The sequence below is a fragment of the Ziziphus jujuba genome, chromosome 3 (genome assembly GCF_031755915.1).
Source record: "Ziziphus jujuba cultivar Dongzao chromosome 3, ASM3175591v1".
In the NCBI taxonomy this organism is placed as follows: domain Eukaryota; kingdom Viridiplantae; phylum Streptophyta; class Magnoliopsida; order Rosales; family Rhamnaceae; genus Ziziphus; species Ziziphus jujuba.
The window spans coordinates 18,970,061-18,985,469 of NC_083381.1; the positions used below are offsets into that span (position 1 = coordinate 18,970,061).

Here is a 15,409-nt window from a genome sequence, read left to right on the forward strand (position 1 = left end):
ATACCCTTGCAGGGATGGGGTTAATGATTTTTACCCCTTCATTTGGTATCTTTTTTTTTCTACCCTTTCAATTTTTGACAATCCCAAAATATCCTTATATCCAAGTTAAATATTTTTACTTCTTTTTTTTTTCCTTGTTTTTTCTTTCTTTTCTTCACCCGACTTTTCTCTTCTCCTTATAATCCATATCCAGCCCATTAGGAGCCCTCTATTTCCTTTTGTATCGGTCGGATTGTAAGCTTGGAGACTGTGCATTTTGAAGGAAATGGTGAAGAGGCGACTCAGAGAGAAAACTGCAGGGTTTTAGAGAGCCCTAGAAGCAAAAGCAACAGGCAAGCAACAACGAAGTAGGAAAGCATGAGGCTCATTCGATGAATCACTGGTAATCTTCTCCTTTCCATTTTCAAATTCTTAAGCTTTTCCCCAGACATTTTCTTACTCTTTCGCTAATAACGAAATAGTTTTTTTTTTAAAATAAATAATATATTTTAGATTGTTATAATTCAGGGCAGCATAATTCACTGCTGCGAGAGGTGGGATGGCGATACTTCACTGCGGCTTCAATAGAGGAATACGCAAGGAGGAACTATGCAAGTAATGTCTCTGAGTATAACACTGTTATCGGTTCTCTCACCGCGCAGAGAAGGTAGATTCTAATTTTGATTTTCTTTTTGTGGTTTTGGGATTTTTTTTTTTTAGGAGAAATTGTGAAAGTTGTGTTCTTTTTTTTTATTTTTTTATAACGGTGGTGGGAGGCATTTCTTGCTCAGAGATGTGTATGATACTGGATGGAATACAGCAAACTAGGGATAGATTCCATTCTCTCATCGTTGGAACCATGAAAGGCTCTTGTTTGTAGGACGGACCAAATGAAATCCATGGATTTGGTCCCTGATGTATGTATTTGTATATATATGCTTTTTTTTTTTTCGTTTTTGTTTTCTTTCCCATGGATCTGTATATATATATGTGTTTTTTTTTCTTTTTTTTTCCCTAGCTTTTACAATGTATTGCTTTATGTTATAGGTTACTTTATACAACATTTTAGTTTCATTGTGGGAAATGCAAGCACTCTAACCAGGCAATTTGGGTATGTTTCTTAGATGTTTTGTAAGTCTTCAGATTATTTTTAGAATCCATAAACTTATGTCGGATTTTGGAGTAAATTTTGATCTGTTTACTTTCAACATGATTGAAGATTTTGGATGAGATGAAGAAATATGAAGTGAAGCCGATGGTGCAAACCTATGTGTGTCTACTCAATGCATGTGCTGCTGCTGGCCGTATAGATCAAGCATATGCCACCCTTTTAGTTGTCTTGTTTTACCTAGTTGCAAATTGCAATAATTATGGTCATAAACCTTAGCCTGTAAACTTGATAGTCAGCTATACCAGTGATTAAATTGGCTTTATTTTACCTTAGTGGATGATTTTACATGAATTCATTCCAAAATTTTACATTTAAATGCCTGCTCTGCAAATTAATTTATAAGTTTTCCTATATGCTTTACGATCTACTTTTGGTTAGTTTCAGCATATAACAATTCTAATCTACAGATATGCGATCATTTGTGATATGACTGTAGCTGGTCTTGGGTTGAACAAGTTCTGCTATGCAGGGCTTATTGCTGCACTTAAGAACAAATCGCCTGTTCCAGAAGATTTTGCCACTATAGCAACTACTATAAGATCTCTCTTCTTAAATTAGGCTTTCATATCATTAGCTTTTGATGTTTTCTGTGATATTCCCTTTGCTGAAAGATCATTAAGTTCGTTGAGCAGTCAATAGAGTGGACATCAGTTGAAGCATCTAGTGCCTTAGATGAAAATTTGATGATAGGTGTCGCTGAGGAGGAATTATATTATCTTCCCACTGTTGAATATGTTCATAGGCGTGGTGGATTTTTGAATAGGCAACTAACTGTATATCATGTTGCATTTCACACTTGTGCAGACCTGGGAAATGTAGAGGTACTTATTTGCATCTCTAATATTTCGGCTTAATATCACTCAACAAGCAAATCTCTATTATCTTCTTTGTGTATAGGCAATTGTGGGTCTATTATTCTATTGTTATTTTGTTATCTACTTTATGTTTTTCTGTTTTCTGTTATTTCTTGATATTAGTAATATACCTTTATATTAGTATACCTGTAGCTTATATATGTTATATGAATAATTTAATTCTATTTTAGCTTTGTTTATTTAATCTCTATTTATTTTGTCAGTTGAAGGAAACTCAAAGGATGAGAAATATCCAGATATCTTCATTGTAATGCAAATTATGAGGTAAGTGATTTTTTTAATAATATTATCTTCATTGGATGGGAAAAAGTTCTTTTGGAGATTCTAAATTGGTTCTGTTTTGCTTGCTATGTTCTATTCCCTAGAAGATGCTTTTTTCTGTTATGTCCTATTTATTTTGTTAATTTTCATGGTAAAATATCCTGTTAGTTGATTAGCTCGTCGTAAGAAACTGGTCTCTGTCACTAGCGCTTTGATTCAGGTGCTATCTACGTGCACGGGACATTGATAATGCTCTTAAAACTTTCGTAGACCACATTAATGCAAAAAAGCCTGCAGTGCCAGAACTATATGTAGTAAGTTTAGTGGCAAAAAATCTTTGGCATTATGTCAAAGCATCTTCGTTCTCTATATTTGAATGCTATTTCATAGTTTCTGCTTCCTTTTGAAATTAGTAAGAATTTACATTGAACCTGATTTTTAGATGATTGGATTTCTGATCAGCCAAATCATTTTTGGACAGCACTTGATGTCAGATTATGTGTGCAATAATCTGCCTTCTTTGAACTCTACACGTATTCAAGAAATACAACAACACTTTCCCTTTCATGGGTATCCACATGGTCCATCCAGACATCTGATATGTTATGATTTTTTTTACCAGAAAAACTAATATTTTCTTTTTCCTTTTGCCATGCATAAACTCTTTCCATAGCATTTATGGTTGGCTAGTTGTATGTTGCTTAGTAATAAAATGTTGCTATTTATTCTATTATATTATACACCTTCATGTTTGGCACATTTTCTATTTAAGACTCAAGAAAGTATATTATTTGTGTTGTTCTCTCTGAAATGTTCGAAGGATTATTCTAATAGCTGGACGTTAATTTTGTATAATATATGTCTCCAGACACTTATAGAGGGAGCCACGATTGGGCATACCCCCAAGGGAATGCAACTTGCACAAGATACACTGGTACGTTGAGTAATTGTAGTTTCTTATCTGAGTTAAAAAATAAATCAAGGACTTAGTCTAACGTGATTTCATTCTCCACCATAGGTAAAAATGACTGAGAGGGACTTTTTCTTCAGCTCAAAAATGGGGAGTGACCTTCTCCTTATAGCCTCTGGCGAAAAGGTGCTATAAGAGCTTCATTTGATCCTTTTTTATTAGCTTAGGGATGAGAAGGGTGATTGTACTTTGTCTTTTGTGGTTCCTCATGGATAATTTTATGTTTCTGCGTTTGAGGAAATATTCTCATTCAAGAACTCGTTTTGATATTTGCAGACTGGTGGATATACTACTGCTAACTATATTTGGGACTTGATGCAAGCTCGGAAGATTACTCCTTCACTTCCTACTGTGGAAGCATATTACAATGGCTTAAAAGTTAGTCTCTTGCTTCGCTAGAGACGTTTATTGTTTCACTTTAATTTAAAGTACATAATATATATATATATATATACCCATCCACGTGACTCAATTTCTTTTTCTTATCCAAGTTTCCATCTTTTTTGACAAATTTTCTGAACTTTTTTTTGTTTATGAAATTGCAGGGACACGAGATCCTAGAAGATGATCCATGGCTCCTACAAGTTTCATAGAGTTATGACAGCCTTTGCACCAGATTTGGAATAAGACCTGGCCAACCCTATTAGGTGTCAACTTTGTCTTTTGTAGGCTATTAAGCGAGGTTTAATATTTAGAACTTAGAACTAATCAAAAAATTGGAATTATCAAAGGGATTTGATATGGATTAGAATTATCAAAGTGTACAACTTGCCCCAAGAAAGAAAGTGCCCCAAACAGATTAGTCATAGCAGCCGATCCTGCTGGCCGCCATACCTCTTGATAGCATTACCAACCAACAGCACCATTCAACTGAAGGACCATAAATCACTCTACGCTATATTAAGACAGTGGGGGCATGTTATGCGGTATGCGTGTGTTATGTAATGTAGTAAGGAATGCAATTAGTAGCTTAACTGCGTAACATGTGTTTTGGCATAATAGACGTTGGTTTTATGTGTTGTTTTGTTGGCAAAGTCATCTGTTGTATTGTGTTTCTAAAATATCATTTTGTGTTCAGTTTTTGTTCAGTTTTTTGTAGGTTTCTTACTGTTTCACGGATGCTATTACTGCCCAATGGTAATTACCGATGCACCATCGGTAATTGACATTTGTCCACCGTCGTAAGAGAATCACCACAATTCCATCCAACAACTTCAATCGTGTGTGTTTCCACCAAGAACATGCTAAATCTAGCTTTATTGGTGATAAATGTTGACAAAGTAAGAGAAAAAAACGACATTAATAAGTGAAAACATTCAATTTGTAATTGCTTGAAACATTACCATAGGTTTCATCGGTAATTACCGAAACGCTTGTGGTAATCACATTTTACCAAATTTTTGGCCTCCACAAGTCCCTTAATGTGCGTTAAATGCAATAACATGAAAAATATACATTCTTCAATGATCCTAAGGAGAAAAACCCCAAACATTAGGAAAAAGTTCTTAAATTGGCCAAAAAAACTTGATTACTGTAGGACCTTCAGTAATTACCGATGAAACCGACTATAATTAGTTTAAACTTGCTGGAAAAATTATCGAAGGTTTTATCGGTAATTACCGAAGGCCCTACAGTAATCACATTTGACAACCTTTTTGGCCCCTACAAGTCCCCTAATGTGTGTTAAATGCAACAACATGCAAAATATACTTTCGTCAATGATCCTAAGGAGAAAAAACCCCAAAACAACTGAAAAAGTTCTCAAATTGGCAAAAAAACTTGATTGCCATAGGGCCTTCGCTAATTACCAATGAAACCTATGGTAATCATTTTAAACTTGCTGGAAAAATTACCGAAGGTTTCATCGGTAATTACCGAAGGCCCTACGGTAATCACATTTGACAACTTTTTTGGCCCCCACAAGTCCCCTAATGTGTGTTAAATGCAACAACATGCAAACTATACATTTTCCAATGATACCAAGGAGAAAAAATCCCAAACGTTATGAAAAAGTTCTCAAATTGGCAAAAAAAACTTGATTACTTGAGGGCCTTCAGTAATTACCGATGAAACCTTTGGTAATAGATTTATACTTGCTGGAAATATTACCGATGGTTTCATCGGTAATTACCGAAAGCATTACGATAATCAAATTTTTGTGCCAATATGAGAATTTTTTCAGAAACTTTGGGGTTTTTTCTCCTTAGGATCATTGAAGAAAGTATATTTTGCTTGTTGTTGCATTTAACATACATTAGGGGACTTATGGGGGCCAAAAAGATTGTCAAATGTGATTACCATAGGGTCTTCGGTAATTACCGATGAAACCTTTGGTAATTTTTCCAGCAAGTTTAAACTGATTACCATAGCTTTCATCGGTAATTACCGAAGGCCCTAGGGCAATCAAGTTTTTTTGCCAATTTGAGAACTTTTGCTGAACTTTTGGGGTTTTTTCTCCTTAGGATCATTGAAGAAAGTATATTTTACATGTTGTTGGATTTAACACACATTAGGGGACTTATGGGGGCTAAAAAAGTTGTCAAATGTGATTACCGTAGGGCCTTTGGTAATTACCGATGAAAGCTTCGGTAATTTTTCCAGCAAGTTTAAACTGATTACCGTAGGTTTCATCGGTAATTACCGAAGGCCCTACGGTAACCAAGGTTTTTTGCCAATTTGAAAACGTTTTCCTAATGTTTGGGCTTTTTTCTCCTTAAAATCATTGAAGAATGTATATTTGGCATGTTTTTGCATTTAACACACATTAGGGGACTTGTGGGGGCCAAAAAATTGATAAAATGTGATTACCACTAGGGTTTCGATAATGACCGATGAAACCTATGGTAATCAAATTTTTTTGCCAATTTGAGAACTTTTTCCAAACTTTTGGGGTTTTCTCTATTTAGGGTCAATGATGAATATATATTTTGCATGTTGTTGCTGGAAACATGCATTAGTGGACTCCTTGGAGTCAAAAAATATGTGAATTTATGTTACTGAAAGCGTATCGATAATCATCTTTGTTTGAATTTTTATCACTACCAAGGGTCTTCTTTTCTCTTTTTTATCAACGGTTATCATTACTAAAGCTAGATTCTGCATATTAAGATACCATTAATATAGGGTGTCATAACATTAAAGATACGATCTACATTGAAAATTTATTAAAGTACAAGTCAACAGCATATTTTTTTCTAAAAAGCTAATGTCTTCCGGGCCAAATAAAAGGTTCTCCTCATGCTTTTGTATTTAATAAATTTCAAAGCAAAGACGCCACAATCACCCCTGCAAAATAGCATTAATGAAAACCAACCACGTGAATTTCCACACATAAGCACAATTAAACAGCAGCAATAGAAGTGGTTGGAAATGACAACACATTCATACCCATTATCTTGGCAGGGCGCACCTTTGATCATGGTCATCGTGAATGGCTTTAAAGTGCGAAGCATGTCCAGATTCTTCTTGTAATATCCCCCATCCCTCGATAGGTAAGGCAGCATATACTTAAGGCATTTTGCATTGTCCAACTCTTTATTTTGGACATATTTATTTCCCATATTTGGGTCGTATAAATCAATATGTCGAGCCTTCAAGTCCATACATGCTACCAACCAAAGGGTGCCTCCATTGTTGACAGGGATGTACACCTGAAAATTAGAACGTAACCTCATTATCCACAAATTGGGAAACTTAGTCAGAATTTTTTTAAATATGTGTATAGACTTACATAATCACATCTCCACCACGGCACGCTAAGTTTGGGTGACTTCCCATGCACATAGCTATGAAGTGTCAACTCACATGAATATGTGCTTCGAGATGCCTCCCATGTGGGATAACGGCCTTTGATGGATGATTGCCAAATAATTGAATAGATACAATATAAAATGTCATCAATATAACATTAAGCAACCCAGTAACATCCCATCTTCTTACCCAAAATAACATGTCTAATATGGCACAGTTGTGGGTGAACATCTTCTCATTCTCAAACTGCCATTTTCGTATAAAATACAAAATAATGTCAATATGCTGCAAAAAACATTAAAGGAAATAAAAAACAAGTGTGAGGTGATAAATAAAACATCATTCCAAATGTACAAACACAATGAATTTACATGGAAGTAAAGTATATAACTTACATCAGAACTCAACCATCCTGCAGGGGTAAGTAGCTCAGCAAAAAATTTCTTCCCCACCGTCATATAAGATGTACACACGGTTGCTCCGTTTGGTGCCACCCTATACCATTCATCGAACGCCCTCTCCTTCGATGCATCAATATGTCGATTAAGATTAAATTTGACCTTCTTCTTACACGAGTCGGTGTAAGAAGAGTTGACATGATGTGACTGATGGTAAACTCTACCGAATAGGCTTTTATCACCAACTTTATGCATCCAAGCCTCCACCTCACTCTCAGCTGATTGGTCATGATGTGGACTGTCAGCTGAAGCACTGATATCCCACCCCCAATGCAAAGGCTGATATGGCACCAAAGCCCAGGAATCCTCCACATAGGCTCCTCCAGGTACGATAGGCTCGAATGGTGTTGTACAATCCTCATCCTCTTTTCTACCATTAGAACCATCTATGGGTGCATAAAATTCTTCGGCTTGCTTTCCAAATGACGGTTCCAGAGGGGATGATGGTCGCACCGAAGATGATGGTGAATGGGTGTGCATATGATGTTCGGCCTGCAAAACACAATGGTTATTTTGCAGTTCCCAAAAACTAACAACAGGTAATTATTGAATTACAATATATAATTTAATAATGCTGAAACCCTAAAGTATACTATGTTGTCTAAATGATACCTAATGCTTTAGTTGGTCAATAATAGAACTAAGCATCTTCCTTAATGATGCCATCTCTTGCTTCACTTCGTGATGACAATCATCCACAAATTTCTTTAATTCATCAAATTGTGCCTCCAAGCAAGCAAGCTAATCAATATCAATATCCAAAACATAAGTCAATATATATTAGTACAACATATGAAATGCAAATTTGCATGCAAGTAACAATTGCATACCCTGCAACTAGCATCTGAAGGGGCACTAGAATGCTCCTCAGCTTTGGACGCATCTTTAGCACCAACGACGGCTATTGGTGCTACAAGTGGTGGTGTCGTATAGCGAACTTTATGTATGTTCACTGCTATTGTTCGCCAGTAATCCATAGTTTTCTCCTCATCGGTAGCGTCTAACCTCCAGTGCATAACACACTACATGAAATGAAGAAAGGAAAAAAAAGTAAATTTGGAAACTGGACATTGGTAATGTAACTTGACTGTAGTCGTACCATATAGTCTAAATAAATTTCCCTCACTATGCTATTTGAGGTGAACCAATAATGGACAGCAAAATGGCTCGGTTGACTTGTAGCATGCCATCCAAGGATCCTCGGACAACGGGTTTCCTGTCGCTCACCAAAATGGTTACCGAAATCAGGTATTGCTTCAAACCCCCACACCTACAAAATATAAATTATAGGTTATTAAATATAATTTTTAAGTAAACACTACATGTATTAAATATATTACCGTACTTGAAACGCCAATGGAAAACCTTTTAGGTCATACGACTGTGATTTATTCTTTACCGCACGTCCTTTATGGTGGAATGCATTGTGCAATAAGTTAATCGTCTCCTTGTAGCTCAAAAAGCCCCAAGGGTAGGAATTAAATACCTCAATATCAGCAACCAAATCAATGAATTTTCTATTTATTTGAACCTTCGGATCCATTCCGAGTACACCATGAACTAAGAAATATAGTAATGCAATTCTTATAGCATCCCAATCATCCACAAAATGTGTACCCTTGAATCTTTGAGCCAGTTGGGGCGGTTTCAAGTCAGTCCTGTCTTCTAGCAACCTCGTGCACAGCTCATTTCCTTTCGAATTTAGCATATCATATATGGAAAGGCACCTACAAAACTTTAAGCCACTAATTAGTGCAAATTCTCATTTCATAAACCGCACTCTAGATCCGCCGAAGTTAAACTCCAGTACTTCTGGATCGTTGGAAATAACTCGTCTGCAAAGCAGGTGATGCACTAGATGACCAGAGAACTTGAGGTTCTTCATGTCAAGTAAGTGTCCAAAACATGTTTGTCTATACTTTTCCAGCTGCTCACTTGTGAGGACACTTGTAATTACTTCGTTCGCTTCTATTGGATTCCCAAATGAATGTGCCCTAACTTTAAATATATCGGCATTCTGAAAGATCCGTTCCTTTGGAGCGTCGTTGGCCTACAAAATGAATTACATAAATGGAACAGAAGTCAACCATTTAATCATACCCTATTTTTCCACCCTACCTTGATAATAATAATTTTCAACGAAATATTAAGACATATGGGTTCACATTTTTGCATTAGTGGTAATTACTGATGAAACCATTGATAATCAACCTACAATGAACTAAAAAAATCCCGATGGCCTATCGGCAATTACCGATGGCCATCAGGTGAAGTTTTTCTCAAGTATTTACATTCATGGCGCCCTGGTTTCCAAACCTCGTTGTACAGTTACCTGATCAGTTTTTGTTGTTGTTTATCATCATCCTACTATTTCTTTGTTCTTCTACTACTTGTTTTACAATAAGTGGACAGGCAGAGGCTCTTGTGAAATGGAAGGACAGCCTTGATATGAATCCAACTACTCATTCTCTTCTCCGCTCTTGGAATCTCAATTCTACTGTTTCAACTTCTCACCATCTCTATAATAATAACCCCTGTACCTGGGTTGGGATCACTTGTAACGGCTATGGCAGTGTCATCAACATTACTCTTGAAAGCAGTAATCTGAAAGGTACGCTTCACCACTTCAACTTCTCTTCCTTTCCCAGCTTGCTCGAGCTTAACCTATATAACAACTCCCTTCATGGAAGTATCCCCATGCACATTGGCAACCTTTCCACACTCACCTCACTTGATATGGGGTTCAATCATCTCTCTGGAAATATTCCTTCCCAAATATGCCTTTTGACAAGTTTACGCTTCCTTGCTTTGGCTAACAATTATTTGAATGGCTCTATACCACCTCAAATAGACATGTTGGTGTCTTGAAGTGATTTATGTTTATAGTAACAATCTTTCAGGTTCAATTCCTGTGTCCATTGGAAACTTGAGCAAGTTAACTGAGTTAGACCTTGGTGAAAACAAAATAGTTGTGGGATAACCATCTAACTGGCTCCATTCCTTGGTCAATCGGACAGCTTAAACATCTTGAACATATTGACTTGTCTTTCAACCATCTAAGTGGCTCAATTCCTGCATCCATTGGAAACCTTACATCCCTTGCCTTCTTCAGTTTGTTCACTAACAACATTACAGGGTCCCTTCCTCCTGAAATGAATAACCTTACAAATCTGGAAGAGCTTTTATTAAGCAATAACTTCTTGTATGGCTATCTTCCAGAAAATATTTGTCTGGGTGGGAGACTTAAAAAGATTGCAGTAAGCTATCACTATTTTACATGTTCTATTCCAAAAAGCATGAGAAACTGCAACTCCGTAGTCCGTGTTTTACTTGGAGTGAATGAATTTACAGGAAATATGTCAGAAGACTTTGGAATATACCCAAACCTGGTCTACATGGAATTAGGCAACAATAAGTTTTTTGGAAAACTTACTAGAAATTGGGGACACTGTCAAAAACTAACTATGCTGAACATCTCTAACAATAAAGTTTCTGGCATGCTACCTCCTGAACTTGGGAAAGCTACTCAATTGCAGAAACTTGATCTGTCGTCCAATCTTCTTGTAGGGAAAATTCCAAAGGAATTGGGCCAATTGAGATTGCTTTACATTCTTAAACTCAATAATAATACACTTTCTGGAAATGTTCCTGCTCAAATTGGGATGTTATTTGACCTTCAACAGCTTGACCTTGCAGACAACAAATTGGGTGGACCATTTCCTAAACATTTGGAGCAGTGTGCAAACCTAGAAAACTTGAACTTTAGAAGCAATAGATTCAGTGGTGCTGTTCCTTTTCAGATTGGGAATTTTCACTCTCTTCGAAATGTTGATCTAAGTCGGAATATGCTTATAGGAGATTTGCCTCCAGAGCTTGGAAATTTGTTCTTGTTAGAAACACTCAACCTATCCATAACAATTTCATAGGCTCAATACCAGCTTCATTTCAAAAGCTAATAAGTTTGACATCCGTTGATGTATCCTACAATCAATTAGAAGGTCCGCTTCCCACATCAAAGTTTTCATTGAAGCTCCTTTGGAAGCCTTGGAAGATAATAAAGGGCTGTGTGGTAACAACACTAGTTTGAAGCCTTGCCCCTCACCTAAAGATAAAAATGAAATCAAGCTGTAATTGCAATCGTAGTATCCATCTCCAGCATTCTATTTTTATTGTTTATCATTGTTGGGATTGTTTTTATTTGCAAAAGAAGAGTGAGGAATATGGATGAACCAAGAGAAATACAAACTGAAGCTTTCTTTGCAGCATGGAACCATGATGGGAAAAAAGTTCATGAAGAAATAGTTGAAGCACCAGAGAATTTTGATTCCAAATATTGCATTGGAGTTGGAGGGAATGGAAGTGTGTATAAAACACTACTATCAACTGGTCAACTTGTTGCTGTGAAAAAGTTCCACGAGAATAATGGAACAGACCATCAACAAGCTTTCAAAAGCGAGACAAGCATTTTGGATTTTGTTTGCATACAAGATACTCATTTTTGGTGTATGAGTTCATGGAACTGGGAAGTTTGGTAAAGATATTGAGCGACAATGAAAAGGCAACAGAGTTGGAATGGTTCAAGAGAGTGAACATTGTCAAAGGTTTGGCAAAGGCGACATCCTATCTGCACCATGAATGTTTTCCAGCTATAGTCCACAGAGACATATCTAGTAAGAATGTTCTGTTGGATGATGAATGTGAAGCTCACATTTCTGACTTTGGCTCTGCTACAACTTTAGATCCAGACTCATCAAATTGGACTCCATTTGCAGGAACCTTCGGTTACTCAGCCCCAGGTAGGTATTCCATCAAAGTTCCATCAAAATTTAAATCCACAATTCATTTTTTGATCTCTTTGGTAACCAGGAAATTTCATGCTTTTCATTTCGACAAAAAAATATCATTTAATCAATAGACATTGTAGCTTTTTTTCTTTCCCCCTTTTTTTGGGTCAAAACAAGAACTGAGAAGTTCCTAGCAAAAACATAAGACAGTTGGTTTACATGCTTAGAAAAAGGATTTCAAACCAGATCACATTAATTGTAGTTTTTACCTATTTTCCTTTTTCAAACAACTTCGAAAACAGATTTACCTACAAATAGTCCTTTATGTATATTTACTAGATAATACAGAGGTTGAACTAATGGTTTGGCTATATTCTGTATATGCACTTTCAAGGTCTTTACTTGCATTTTTAGAAGAAGTTGTATACAATTTATTTTACCGACTACCATGAAGGAAATGTTACTAACTTCTTGCCATTTAACATATGCAAAGTATCTTATCGTTGGAAAATATTAACTGCAATTCATATTTCTTTGAAGAGCTTGCTTATACAATGGAAGTAAATGAGAAGATTGATGTCTACAGCTTCGGAGTTGTTGCATTAGAATCTATCATGGGAGAGCATCCTGGAGACCTCATATCATCTCTGTTATCATCACCACTACATGCTGTTGATGTTCTGCTTAAGGATGTACTTGACCAACGTCTCTCACCTCCAAAGCGGCAAATAGCAGACTAAGTGGTCTCCATTGCAGAAATAGCATTTGCGTGCGTGTGACAAAGTCCACAGTCACGACCAACTAGAAGCAAGTATCTCAGAAGCTGTCGACTCCATTACAATCATTATCAGTGCCTTTTCATATGGTTACAATAAAGCAGCTGTTTGATTCCCCAACATGGACATCCTAATTTGCTGCAGTTTCTCCTTCTTTTTGATTGCCTACATGTCTATGTACATTTTCTTTCACTCTGTCTTTCTTCATTTCGTCAGTGAGTTGTTTTCCTTTTCTTGCTTATTAAATTAGCCTAAGCTTGGATATTCTAAGACTTGGCAGTGTAACGTCTTAATGAGTAAAGAGACTTTATTTATCTGGCTTCTTGTATTTCTCTGATTTTGGATAAACAATTTCATCAGTCTCTTTAATTTGCTAACAGATAGTGCCAAAGCTAAATTTTCTGTCATTTAAATTCCAAATGTCATATAATATTTACCAAAACCATTTCCATAGAAGGCAGTTTTTTTGTCCATAATATATCATGAGCGACAAACTCTTTGTCTAGCTGCAACAACAATTATGATCACAAACCTTGCAAAGCAGGCTCAAGATTCACCTGGCCTTGCAGTTACTTATCTGAACTGTGATAAAATGCATATTATAATATGAAATGGGATGTTAGATTTGCCCATCAAAGAGGCAAAGGTTTTTTTATTTTTTACTTTGTATGTAAAACTATACATATAAAAACATGAATCACAGATTTTTTTCAATATCATAATTTCCCTCAAGTGTATTCTCAAATATAGGATCGATATAAATTTGAACTGGTATCTTAGTTTCAAGTATTAATTTACAAGGAAAAGAAAGGTAAACAAGCTGTTTCCTTACCTTACCTGTGACTATAATTTTCCGATATGGAAGCCTTCCTTGATGAAAATGAAAGTTGCCACTAGAATTCTCTCTAGAGAACTTATATAATGAAGAAGATGTATAAAGCTAAACAAATATCTCTGTTTTAAGCATAAATTTACGAGTAATTATAGGAAAAATTTGTTTTATTGCTTTTGTTATTGGGAACATATAAGATGAGGTTAGCACATAGCTTAGATGTGGTCCAATTGAATGTTGTTAATTATACTTATATTAGTTCAATGTATTTGGATTAAATTTAAAATAATCTAGTCCAGTTCTATATTTTAAAATTTACCCAGAGAGTAGGAGAACGTATTTGTTAACTTTTAATCTGATCCTTTTTTTTTTTTTTTTGGGTTGTTACTAACAAGAAGATAAGACTTCAAAGTAAGAGTTATACTAGAAGGTAAAAGTCACTGTGTAGTAAAGATCAGTCAGGAAAAAAAAAAAAAAAAGGAAAGTAAAAAAATATAGCAGTGATTTTTTCTTTTATCAAACAGGCCAAAAACAGAGCGTTTACCTTGCATAGCAGTCAAATATGGCAGTGACTATTTAACTACCTTAAGTATAAGACATTTCTCTACTAAATGAGTACATTATTGCTTTTATAAATAGACACTTCAAAAAACACATTCTTTTATAAAATCTACTTTAGTAATTGACACGCCTAATATGGAAACTAGATTGAGCAAATTAAGTTAATAAGTTAAGTTAAGAAGCATGAAAGCTAGTCAGAATGAATGTTCAAAGAAATATGGAGATTCATTAGTTAATAGACATACACAAAAATTACAAACTCTACTTATTAGACACACTTAACATGCGGAAGAGGTTAAGGTCTTGGTCGGAATGTAGATATTTAGATTTGTTGGCGTAGAACCACTTGGGTAAAAAAAGGCGTCAACTGGAAACAGAGAGTCTTTCAAAAGGAAACATAAAAAGAAACCAAGAAATTCATTTTCCTAAACCAAGAAAACGAATTGTCCTGCTTGGAAAGCAATTACTAATTTGCTTATAAAATACAGCCTATTTTGATAAATGAGTACTGGACCAGCATCTCTCACCTCCAACGAGGCGAATAGCAGACCAGGTGGTCTCCATTGCAGAAATAGCATTTGTTTGCCGGCAACAAAGTCCACAGTTACAATAAAGCAGCTGTTTGATTCCCGAACATGGACATGCTAAATTGCTGCAGTTTTTCCTAGTTTTAGATTGTCTATGTGTGTGTGTGTGTTTGCATTTTCTTTCACTCTCTCATTCTTCATTAGTCACTGGGTTGTTTTTGATTTCTTGCTTAATAACTTAGCCTGAGCTTAGATATTCCAAGACTTGGTTGTGTGATGTCTAGCTTCTGGTGTCTGATGGATTAAAAACATGATCTGGTATTTAAATTGCTAATGGATGGTGACAGAGCAAAATTTGCGGTCATTTTCTTTTCAAATGTTTAATAATATTTAGTAAAACCACAGCATGCAAGGCCGTAAAGGTGACGCTTAGTTATATCACTGCTAGACTTCTTAACCAAACGT

The 15,409-nt window shown here is 35.8% G+C and overlaps 2 protein-coding genes and 1 pseudogene across 2 annotated transcripts; all 3 read left to right on the plus strand.

The window, feature by feature from the left end:
• The first annotated feature begins 357 nt into the window (after positions 1 to 357).
• LOC107418144 (pentatricopeptide repeat-containing protein At4g35850, mitochondrial-like) lies at positions 358 to 3,903 on the plus strand (annotated as a pseudogene).
• A 5,856-nt stretch (positions 3,904 to 9,759) lies between these two features.
• On the plus strand, positions 9,760 to 11,390 carry LOC107418145 (probable leucine-rich repeat receptor-like protein kinase At1g35710). The gene is made up of 3 exons (XM_060815381.1): positions 9,760 to 10,075; positions 10,365 to 10,418; positions 10,600 to 11,390. The coding sequence occupies exons 1-3, from the start codon at positions 9,760 to 9,762 to the stop codon at positions 11,388 to 11,390; spliced, it is 1,161 nt and encodes a 386-aa protein (XP_060671364.1).
• A 294-nt stretch (positions 11,391 to 11,684) lies between these two features.
• On the plus strand, positions 11,685 to 12,988 carry LOC112488799 (MDIS1-interacting receptor like kinase 2-like). The gene is made up of 3 exons (XM_060815382.1): positions 11,685 to 11,939; positions 12,002 to 12,260; positions 12,789 to 12,988. Exons 1-3 carry the CDS (start codon positions 11,685 to 11,687, stop codon positions 12,986 to 12,988), a joined length of 714 nt encoding a protein of 237 aa, XP_060671365.1.
• The last annotated feature ends 2,421 nt before the right edge of the window (positions 12,989 to 15,409 follow it).